Source organism: Dasypus novemcinctus, chromosome 7 (assembly GCF_030445035.2).
Source record: "Dasypus novemcinctus isolate mDasNov1 chromosome 7, mDasNov1.1.hap2, whole genome shotgun sequence".
In the NCBI taxonomy this organism is placed as follows: domain Eukaryota; kingdom Metazoa; phylum Chordata; class Mammalia; order Cingulata; family Dasypodidae; genus Dasypus; species Dasypus novemcinctus.
The window spans coordinates 112,595,119-112,607,304 of NC_080679.1; the positions used below are offsets into that span (position 1 = coordinate 112,595,119).

The 12,186-nt window shown below is 35.8% G+C and overlaps 1 protein-coding gene across 2 annotated transcripts in view; it reads right to left on the reverse strand.

Moving 5' to 3' along the window:
• Positions 1-12,186, reverse strand: part of THSD7B (thrombospondin type 1 domain containing 7B) — an 882,043-nt gene that overhangs the window by 23,720 nt on the left and 846,137 nt on the right. For both annotated transcript variants that reach the window (XM_058301029.1, XM_071216471.1), the window contains one exon: positions 3,295-3,440. In XM_058301029.1, the coding sequence (XP_058157012.1) occupies positions 3,295-3,440 (146 nt within the window). The remainder of the gene's footprint in view (positions 1-3,294; positions 3,441-12,186) is intronic.

A 12,186-nucleotide genomic window follows, 5' to 3' on the forward strand; every position in this document is an offset into this window, starting at 1 on the left:
GTGTTTAGGCAGATGGTGCTAATAATAATAATCAAAGTTCTAATCAAAATTATAATAACAACTACAATTGATAGAGCTCTTGCTTTATGTGATGAACTATGCTAACCACTTTCTATGAATTATTTATTCCGAACAGAAACAACCCAGCAAAATAGGTGTTTTTGCTACTCCATGATATGAAAGAGAAAACAGAGGCATGGAAAGTTGAGAAATTTGGCCAAAAATGCAGAGCTAGGAATTGGCAGAACCTTGACCAAAATTAGGACTGCTAGACTCCAGAGTCTGAGTTCCTTAACCATATAAAATAAAATAGAAGTATCAACCTATGTGTGGATACATGTTATCAGCTGAAGAACTTGAAAAGAAAGAATTTGGAAACACTAAAAAAATGGTGCCTGAGGATAAACACTTCCTTTTGCTAATCTCTTTCCACATAAGGCACTGGCAGAATTGGTATATCCGCTGTAACCTGGGCAAGCCTCTTATTATGGTGTGGCAGTTTGGTATTATTTATGAATTCCAAAAATAGATATTGGATTATGTTTGTAAACTGGTCTGTTCCTCTGGGTGTATTTGTATTAAACTCAGAAATTTCACTTTTACTTGACTAAATTGTGATTAGGGCTTTGATTGGACCACATCAGTAGGACATTGACTACAGAGAAAACTACATGGCAGAGGAGGGAGTTTGGAGTTTTAATGCTAGAGCCCTGGGAAGTAAATACACAGAAAAGTAGAAACATGAAGAAAGACAGAAGGCTCCATTAGACATGGCAGAGGACCCGGGAAGAGATGAGCCAGTCATATGATAGTCTAGAGCTGGCCTTGTGGAGAGAGCAGAGCAGCTGAGCCCAGAGAGAAACAAGCCCCAGGAGAGATGAGACTTAGCCCAGCCTAGAGTTAATACTGGAAGAAGCTGGGACCATGGGGCCTTAAGATGAAGAGGAAGGCTGAACCGTTGCAGATGCTGGCAGCCAGCTTGCTTGACCATGTGGCAATAGACTTTGGTGAGGGAAGTAACTTACACTTTAAGGCCTTGTGACTGTAAGCTTCTACCCCAAATAAAAACCCGTTATAAATGCCAACAGATTTCTGGTACTTTGCATCAACGCCTCTTTGGCTAACTGAGACATATGCTCTGATATTTCTTGATGGGAACCAACCACTTAAATACATTGGCTCATTGACATGCTCACTGAATTGGTGCACAACCTACCTTTGGCAGGTTAGAACATGATGAACTCAAGGAGAAACAAATATAACTGTGAGAAAGGAGGTATTCTTCCTTTGTGTGAAAAAACTCCCATATGTTTTGATCAGTAATTCCAAACACTCATCTTACATATAAATTTAGAAAAAGATAATTCATTGAAAAGATAACATGTTATCTCAGAGAGAGTTAACAATTAGGTGGCAGAGAGAGTAGGAATGCAGCTTGATCTCAGGAAAAACTCAAATCATGATATTCTCTCTTTTTTGCTTCTGCTTTTCTTCATGAGTCGCCTTCTCTGTTCTCTCTTGCTTTCAACTGACTATGCACAAGGTAGAAAAATGTGAGAACGAAGAGTTCCTGATTACAGTATCATTGGACAATTTCAATTCCATTCCTATTCTTGGGGAGGAATGCTTATTGGCCTTGCTTGCGTAAGGTGCCTGCTACAAAAGAATTAACAACAGACTTGGTTTTTTGAGGGCTTTGCCTGTTTTAAATATAAGTTGAAAGTTTCCATGTGACTAGAAGCTTCAGTGGGAGGATAACCCTGCCTTGAAATCTGAAGCAGCTCTGAAATTTCTGGAGGCATAAAGTAATCACCACCTCCTTTGGTGCTCTCCAGAGCCTCCAGACCTGGCTGTCTCAAATAGATACCACAACCCCTCACCCACCACAAGCACCTCTACAGAGAATGGTCACCACCCACCATCCTTGCCCCAGTGGTTTCAGAGGAAGCTCAAAATGTGAGAACAAAATGGAACATCGCATTTGGCATTTTCCAAAAATGCTTCAACGGGACAAGTTGGCAGACTATCAAAAAGAAGAGCCTGACACATGAGAAGATCAAAGGGACTTTCCAAAAGATCCAGGGTGTTACCATAGCACTTGTATGTCTAGTGAGACTTGGAGCATGGACCTGGTCACTCTCCCTCCTTCCCTTGTGCCTTCTCTTTTTCCTCATGTTCTTTCCTCTTCCTTCCCCTGCAATAAAGTTCCTGATTTCTTGGAGCTTATTTTTCTCTACTTTGACAAGAGCTATCACAATTATAAGGAGAAATACTCCTTTGATATTCTTACTGTAAGTGATTCCAAGCAGCATTTAGAAATGGCTGAAAACATAGGAAAGAAGGCTGTAGACTAGTAGACAAAATATTCAAATTTAAAACCATTAGGTAACTTTTGAATTAATTGGCATGGTTACCTTAGTTTCCGTAAAAAGGAGATTGAACAAATATACCACACTTTTTCCCTCCTCTGGGGCCTATTAAAATACATGGATTTTTACCGTCTGCAAGATAATAATGCTGCATTACAATGTCATCCTGACAGGAACACTAAACATCTCTAAGATAATATACCTTGTAGGTTTTTAAATGCATAATCAAAATTATTGTTACCTAATGAAAATATGCTTTGGAACATGACTGAAGGATAAACTAGTAAAATAAAGTACGGAGAATCAATGTGGTTTCTCCTACATAAGAAGCCAGAGAGAAAATGCAGTAGAGGCTCTTTGCTGATCCAGCAAAAACACTGGGTGCACGATATATTATCATGTTGTGAGGAACTTAAATTGCAGGCCAATAAAAAAGTAATCATTGAGGAAAATGTAGTAACCTCGGTTCATGTAATACTGTTAAAATAAAACTTTCATACACTTGGTTTTCTGCCCATATGCAAGATTTTGTCTAAGTGTGAAAGTGCCTCTGTAAAAAATTCTATCTATAGCAAGTTGCATATTTCCATATCATCGGGGTTTTGCCGAACTAAATAATACTTTGATTTTCCCAAAAAGCCAAGAAAATAGCAGAGATTTATTGAGGATGCCAACGAGATTGGAAGTCCCATGACCTGGCCTATTATAATCAATACCTAATGAATGGTTAATTATTTTCCTAGCAATATCACTCTGGGTGAGGCTAAGTCACTTGCTTATATTTCTCCATTCTCTACTACATACAAAACACATTGTGTCAGGCCCCTTGTGCTATAAAATTTATTCCATCGGTGCATATGTTTGATCAGATAGGTGCTTTGGACATACTGAACAGCATTTTTCTAAGTGACGTTACATGACCTACCTCCAATTTACATGCAGACCAGTTGCTAAGGACCCAGCTGTAGCAGGGGGTCACTGGGCACATTTTCTGCTGGGTGAGCTCTGTGGGGCATGGGCGTCCTTCTCCTTGGGTTGGCATAATGATAAATCGAGTCCGTCTCATTTGACCTAAAATGATAAGGGAGGTGTCAGCTTTTCAGTTAGAGTTTGGTTTGGAAAGGGAATTGAAGGAGAGAATGTTGCCTTAGATATGTAAGTCTTCATTATAAGACATTTGAACTCTGTCTTGCCTGGCTTTCAGAGTTTGTGCTGTTTTAATTTAGGTTTCTCTGAACTGACATTCTCTATTGTGTGTCACTAGAGAACACACACTCTCTGCCTAATGCTAAAATATCTGAAATTATATCTGTTTTTAGCCTTCCTAAGTCCAAACTCTGTAATGTTGCCAAATTGGTCCTGTAAACTCTGAGTAGAAATGTAATTCATTCAACAGATATTTAATAAGCTCTAGAGTGATCCAGGCATCATGCTACATGCTAGGAACATGAAGAAACTGGCAGGTGTTTCTTCTTTACTTTATAGACTAGTCAGGATTACAAACCTTAAACATAGAGTTGCATCTCCTTTGTGTGTTAAGTTCTAAATTAGCAAGTAAGTTAGAAATTGCACATAATTAAAATTATGCCCCCAAATTGCTTAGGAATCTGCCTCCCAGAGATCCCAATTGTGTCTCTCAATTAACACAATCAATTTTCATAGAGATTTTGGCCCACTTTCTTTCTTTACTGAGCACAATGCTAGGTTGTTGGCTTGTGTCAAGAACCATGATGTCTGAGAAACAAATAGGTTTAAACACTAGAATTGCAACTAAAGTGAAAGATAATTGGGAAATGGGAATGGCTGAGGAAGGAGCAGGTTAGGTCTCCCACGCCATCCTATGGCCACTCCTTGACATTGTCTCAAAAGCTCTTTAAGTGGACAAGAGAATGGAATGGCCTATAGTATTTTAATGTTTGTGTTTCTCTCTCTCCCTCTCTTTCTCTCTGCCATTCGTTCTCTCATTCTTTCTTTATTGATGAGGTACTAAGTACATAAAATTTAATTTGTATTAGTTATCTATGACTATGGTGCGCTTTCTTTGTTTTTATAAAGTTAATTGTGTAATTACATTTGCGATTAACACTAAAGGAAAAATAGAGATTTCTATGAGGAATTTGGGGGCATAATTTTAATTATGTGTGATACGGATGCAGTCCAGTCTGGGCAGGGAACAGAGAACATTGCTCTGAGATGTGGCGCTTTCAGCAGAAATCTGAAGGGATCTAAGTCAGACATAATATACAGCAAGACTGGCCCACCCCAAGAAGGGAGCATAGAAAGAGGTCATGAGATGCAAAGGAACATATTTGAGGACATGAGAGAAGGTCAAGGTGGTTGGCACAGGGGGAGTGAGTATGAGAATAATCTAACACAATGCTGTTAAAGCTATAGAAAAGCAGGGTCTTTCAGTCTAAGAAAAATGCAAAGCAGTGATGACTTCCACATAGAATTCACTTCAAATCCTGCATAAGAATAATTATCAGATCCCATTAGGTTCCAAGACAAGTAACAAGTAAGGGTGGCTCACACTTTCAGAGAAACAGAACTCTAATATTATAATAGATATGGTGGTAAGTTAATTCTTTCTGATCAGACTCTTGAAGAAAACTAGAAAGTTCCAGTTACTGGATTCTAACTTCCTTGAGGTTTGGTTTCTTCTCCCTAATATGGTATTCACATACATTAAGATCTAGTGGAATATTTGTTTAAATAACATTTTCACAATTTATCTACATGATTTTATCTGCTATCTGAAAATGTTTGATAATATAATAATATCAGTAACTTTTATTAAGCATGTATCACATGCTAGGCAATGTTCTAAACAGTTTATATGCACTGATTAATTTAATAGTTGCAACATCCCTAGAGGAATATTCTATTATTTTCCCCACATTATAGATGAGGGAACGGAATCACAGAGAGTTTAAGAAAGTTGTCTAAAGTTAAAAACAAAACAAAACAAAAACTAGTAATTTGCAGAACCTGGGAATCAAATCCAGGCAGTTTTGTTTCAGAGGCTGCTATACTACCCATGATAATGGGTAGACACAGGCAAGACAGCAAGGATCCCTACCTATCTAGGTTTGTCATTTGTAATAGACAAAAAGGCAACTTTCAAGGTTGGTGAAACTTGTACAAATGATAATATGATCTTGATGAACACAAGAAATACCCAGGTTGCATCCTGGGGCACTGAACTCCAAATAAAGAGTTATATGTGTTTGGACATTTCCAGCACTACTCAAATTAAAGCGTGCAGGTTGGATAATACTTCATTGATATAATATGTTATGCCTGCTTGATCAAAACACTGAGATCAAATCTTTACATTAATTCTTGCTTAAATGCTTTTAATTTTTACAATAATCATATGCTTACTCCCTGGACATAAATACCTATTATCCTAATATCATTATAATTGCATTCTGTTTTATTCATCTTGGTAAGAATAATGACAATGTGAGATCACCTTTATCATAGCCAAAGAAGTTCAATTTTGTTATACAACTTCAAGCTTGGGCATAAATTGATGGCATGCTGATGGCCATTACTTGAGAATCACTTTATTTTCATTAAAGTATAAGATATTTTCTGGACACAGAGGAAATCTAATACATTCAATAGAAAAAAAATGACGCTATTACATTTCGAAATAATGAAGTCTTAAAGTCATTCATTGAATGCAAAGTCATTAGATTTCTCTACTTTTTGCTATGCCAACACAAAGATAAGATTTTCCAAAACTTCCAATTACTACCAAGAACATACATATTTTAAACCAAGGGGACTATAATAAGTCCATACTTTTAAGTATATTGACATGTATACTTAGCTAATATTAAAGTTCCAAGACGAAAAAATGCTATTAAAGGCATGAGAGTGTAAAGAAAACCACTGGACGTGATGTGTTTGTTGGTTACTTGATAACATTTTTTAAAAATAAATAAACTTTTCATTATCTTTTTTTTAAAGATACATAGATGACATAAAATGTTATATTAAAATATATAAGAGGTTCCCATATACCCCATTCCCTACACCCCCCACTTGATAACTTTTAACAAGTTCTTTTTACTTTTTAAGTCAGGGATGTTTGGTTGTATAAGTTAAATGACAAGAGAAAGTATCCCTCAAGGGACTCTGAAATCTGAAGCTGTAAGACAAAATCTGGTAAGGTAGGTGTGAATGGTATCAATAAGAGGACATGCCTTCTCCCACAGTAGTGGTCAAATTATTACCTGGGGTTCTAGACATCAGCTGCTATGGAACATTCAACCAAACAATTCTCTCTCAGCAATGGTTATTCTGTCTGGGACCCTTAATAGCAAGAGCCTAAGGAATTTTTTTGGATATAGTAGATTTTAATGGGAGAGGGGAATAGTGGAGAATGTGGTCAAAGTATAGATATATTAAGAATATGATGTTATATGCAACATGAGAGGAAGGGAATTTGAAAATAGCAGATATATGGTAGAAAGAAACCTAGATTTGATATCAAAAGTCTCTAGTTGGAAACAGTTATCTTAAATTAACAGTAGTAAAAGATGTGCCTGCATGAAAGTAACTTTAATTCCTCTGAGCATGAATTTCCTCTTCTGTAAGATAAAACCAAGAATACAGAAATTCCTTATTAGCTGAGGATAATTCACACTGCAGAACATCTCACTTAAAGTGAATTCATTTAAAATGGGAAATTATTTTTAATAAATAATGGGAAAATGTTTGAATGGGACTCTCTGCAACTAAAAGTTATGCAAGTGGGCTTATCTTATCTATACCAACTACCAGATAAATTGTAATTGCAGCTATGTACTTATCTTTGGAATGAAGAATAGATAAGCTATTGATATTTCTTGTATAATTTTAGAGTCATTGTTTTATGACTAACTTCCACAGCTTGATCAAAAAGCCATTCTGACCATTGAATTGCTTTTCACCAATTTTCCTAAGGGTTTCCTTTGCTCTCTGGGGTGAAGATCACTCCATTTATATACCCTTTCTTGGGTGTACACATTCCATTTTCTGCTAGAGATGGATCAACAAATCCCATGATGGGCAAGGACAAAACACTTGTGTTAAAGGGTACGCATGTTGACTAGGGTTGGCTTTATAAATAAATGATCAGGTCATTAGTGAATATTTTTATGTTATGAGGGTTTTTGCTTCCTACAGAGTTCACAATTTCAGATATTCAGGTAAAGAATATTCAAATAATGATGTCTCCCTGAACGTGTGGACACATAGATAATACAGATCAGAGAAATACCATATGTCCACATACAAAACTACATAGTATCTAAAATATAGGAGCTGTTTGATAAAACTTTGTTACATATTCAACATTTATTTATTTTAAAAATACTATTTCATATCTATTCCTAGAATTGGGTCTTAAAAATCCTATAATGGGCATTTAAAGCATGCCCTCTCTTCCCTCCTGTATCTACTGGCCTTATTTTATGTTAAATGCACACAACTGTGGAAGCCATAATTACTGTGTCTGATCCCAAATCTCTTGACTCCCTTCCACTCTAGCAGGACTCCTCCTGCCCCGAGAGTAAGAGTGAAGATTGCTGCCACACATATCCTCACATTCCAAGCTGGGAGTAGAAGAATTTTCTTGGGACACTCTACCTGGAATCCTCTTGGCTTGAGTTTATGTCTTTTACTGAAAGCATAAGAATAGGATTAAGAATCTATTTGAAACCGGAATTCAAACAGTAATCAACAATATGCTGAAATAGCATTACCAATGAGATAAAGGAACAGAAATGGACTTTTCCCTCTCTTTATTTATTCTTCAGATTATAAAGGAGAAAAAGACAAACCCTGCAAAATTCATTCCCAATTTAATAAAGATTCAAATTATGGAAAGAATAGTCTTGCTAGCAATTCTCTTCTCTGGGGCTTTTCCTTTCTCCTTGGTGAATACTGGAAACAATGACATTGAACTTATTATTAAATTAGCAACAATTACTCATAATAAAGGAAAAAAGAGTGCATGGTAAGAATTCTAAAGAAAAAAAGACAGTGAAACATACCAGCTTTCAAAAACAGAGAGCAACTCTGATGGTTAAGTTCATGTGTCATCTTGGTCAGATTATGGTACCCAATTGGTCAAGCAAGCACTGGCCTGATTGTTGCTATGAGGATATTGCATGGATTTAATCATCAGTAAGTTGGTTGCATCTATGCTGATTACATCTACAATCAACTGAGGCGATTGCATGCAATAGAGAAGTCTCCTCACTGTTGGCATGAGACAATTCCTATAATAAATCTCATAATATTTACACACACACACACGCCTACATACACACACACACACACATATATATCCTGTTGACTCTGTTTCCCTAGAGAACTCTAACTAATAAAGCAACCAATCTGGTACCTACAAATAGGTTTCACTCTGAGGCTCCACCAACAAAAAGGATTTGGGAAGTTTTAAGCAACAAAAATTTCAAAATTGATAAAAGTCTGTCAGTTTATACATTTACAAAAGGAAATGGAGTCAAATGCAATGGTTCCCTGTTCAGACCATACCTTCAGATCAAAGTGACCAGCCACCAAATACCTTTACAGTGACAAGCTTTAAGCAATGACTGTTGATGGCCCTGACATATAGTTATTGAATTAACCAAAAATTATGGTTTCAATAGTTCTGGACAATATGGATATGACTAAGGCAAGTAAGCCAAAGTATATGTGTAGGGGAAATGGAAGAAGAAAAACAAGAATGATAGAAAGAATACTGAAGAAGATATGCATTTAACCTTAAACAACTAGTTCATTAAATAAAATATCAGAGCAATTTATATGAACCCACCTATAAATGCCAGTGTACTATATACATGTAGATTTGACAATAGTAACATATGAAATGACTGAGCTTTATAATTAGAACATGTATTGCATATGATTGGTATTGGTGTGCTTTCCACCTAGACGTTGTTATTTTTTTAATATGAATTGAATTTTCAAGGCATATGCTCCATCATGTCAGGGAATACAGTTATGCAGAAGCAGAAATTCACAAGAGACTAGCTGAGTTAAACACTACACAGAACTGGGTGTCAGGCTGCTAAAATCAACCAGTGATGGTCTTTCACGACATGCAACAAAAATTGAGTGATTGAATAAAATGCTTCCTCTTTTAGGTTTTTCCCCTGTGGATTTTTTTCTTAAGCTTGTGATATAAGCAAATACTACCAAATGACTAAATAGCTGAAAAAGAAACAAAAAGGTACTAACTAAAAACTTATTAAAAGCTGGTCTTGGTCAGTCTATTAATCAGTTTTATTCACATAAAGTGACTGAAGTAATTTAGTGGCTAATACCTCTTGTCGTTGTAAAACATTTCATTATGAATGTGGGGGACAAAATTACTTGAGTTACTGCTTTGTAGAATAATATATAGAGGATATACCATATTCTTGCTTAGCTCTTTCCCTTTCCTCATTCTGCTTTATTCATTCCCTTTCTCTTCACTCCAAAATAAATCACTTCAACAAGAATCCCAGTCTCAGGCTGTGGTTCAGACACAGTTATTAATATTCTCAGTTAATACCTGATAAACTGAAGCTCAGAGAGGTTAAACAATGTTTGCCAAATCATACAGCTAGAATCTCTGGATCAAAAGTTTCCTTATTACTGCAAAAGTATGTGCTTCCCAATGTATATTATCTGGTCTTTGTCATAGGAATCAGATGCTATGAATTCTAGTTGTTCAGCCACTTGAACAAATTTGAGAATTGCACTTAGGCAAAATTTGGCACCTGTATCTGTACACTTCTTATTTTTCTTTGCTTAAAGTAATTAAGGTTATGGTTCTAACACCTTTTTTATGATAACTCTTTATTTGAATGTAGGTACTTAGAATAAATTTCTAAAGGCAGTGGAAAGTCAGATTATACATAAAATGCCCAATTACTTTCATGCTGTTCTTTTATGCTTAACATCTACTAAAGAATGGATGAAAATGTACCTACCTTTCCTTTATCTTCACAAATATCATTTGGAATTTTTATGCAAGTTGGTTTATTTTAAGTCCAAAATTTGTTTTAAATAAATATACTTTAGTGTAAATGGATTTGGGATCAAAGGATATTATCCAAAGGAACAAATGGAGAACATTTACATTGTTGATCAGGCCTCCTATAAGTATTTGGCATTGTGTAGAGATGGAAGATGGGGTAATGATTCTTTACTCAGAGCTCTAGTCTATGGAGATAAATTTAATCTGAGAAGGTAGGTCAACAAGATTGGCTCTGAGACCCATGGGGGCATGGTCTTCCAATGTAAGGGAATTCTTTGGCTTATTTGAAAATTGCCTCAGGCCCCAATACACTTTTCTTCCTAGGTAACACCCAAACATAGGCATGATTTTCAGAGTCAAACAGACTTTGGACCCAGTCAGGACCATCTATCTGAGAGTTAGGCCAGGTAAGCAAGGAAATGACAAGACCAGAGTTTTAGAGGTTAACCCAGAGCACTGCAGCAGTGGGGTGGGAAAGGTCTTTTAAGGGCAGAAGATTAAGCACCTTTGGCTTTACTTGGACATAAAAAGCTCTTTTCTGTGGTAGGGTGTGTGTATATGTCCGAACTGCTTATCTCTAGACTCTAGTTCTATTCTAAGTCAGCACATTTCTTTAAAGGCTGAAATTTGAAAGACCACTTACCTATAGGTAGCAGGCATGCTCCAATGAGAAGCAACAACCCCCTCCCCAGCATGGGACACAAGGGAAATAGATCAGAGATACTGATTTTAGCAATCATAGAGGTTACTCTACCTGTTCTTTTCAGAGAAAACCATAAAAGTAATATATTCTCTATTTATAAGATTGGCTTCCTGGAGCTATAGTCCTATTAGATGGGCTACATAATATGCAACATTACTGATTATGAAACAAGTATACATTTAGGAGACTTAAAATTCAGAGAGATTTCTTACAGTATTAATATATCTCAATGCCCTTGTCATTCCGGTCTGAGATCTGTCTCCTTTGCTTATTCCTAAATATACCAGTAAATTACAAGAATTTTTGTAAAGCAAACCTTATTTAGGGCTATGTACACAATAGGTGCATAATAAATTCATGTTGTGATAATTAAATTCAATGACTACATAATTCCAGATTCCAAGAGGCAAAGCAGAAGAAATGGGGGCATTGGAGACACACAAATTTGATACATTAGTTCTTCCACAACTAACAAGCTATGTTATCTTGGTTAACTTGCTTAATTAATTTCCTATCACCTCACTTGTACAATTATTCCTGTACATCACAGTGCTCTTACGAAAATTTACTAAAATATTCCTGGCATCAATAATTGTACTCTCTACCAAGAAATATTAAAAAGTTTATGTTATATATATATATATATATATATATATATATATCACACAATAAGTTATGTTATATATATCACAAAAACATTTGTTTTTTATATATATATTGCAATAAAAATCAATTTAACAAAAAAAAAAAGGAAAAAAGAGTAATTACTCTTGATCCAGAGTAGCAAAAATAATCTTGAAAAGGAATAACAAAGTTGGTGAACTCACACTTCTTAATTTCAAAACTTACTAAAAAGCGACCATAATGAAAACAATGTTGTGCAGGCATAACGTCAGCTGTATAGACCAATGGAATGAAATTTGATAGCCCAGAAATAAACCCTAATATCTATTGTCAACTTATTTTTTCAACAGGAGAGTCAAGTACATTAAATAGAGAAAGCCTCTTCAATAAATGGTGCTGAGAAAACTGGTACCCATGTGCAAAAGGATGAAGCTGGATTCTTTTCT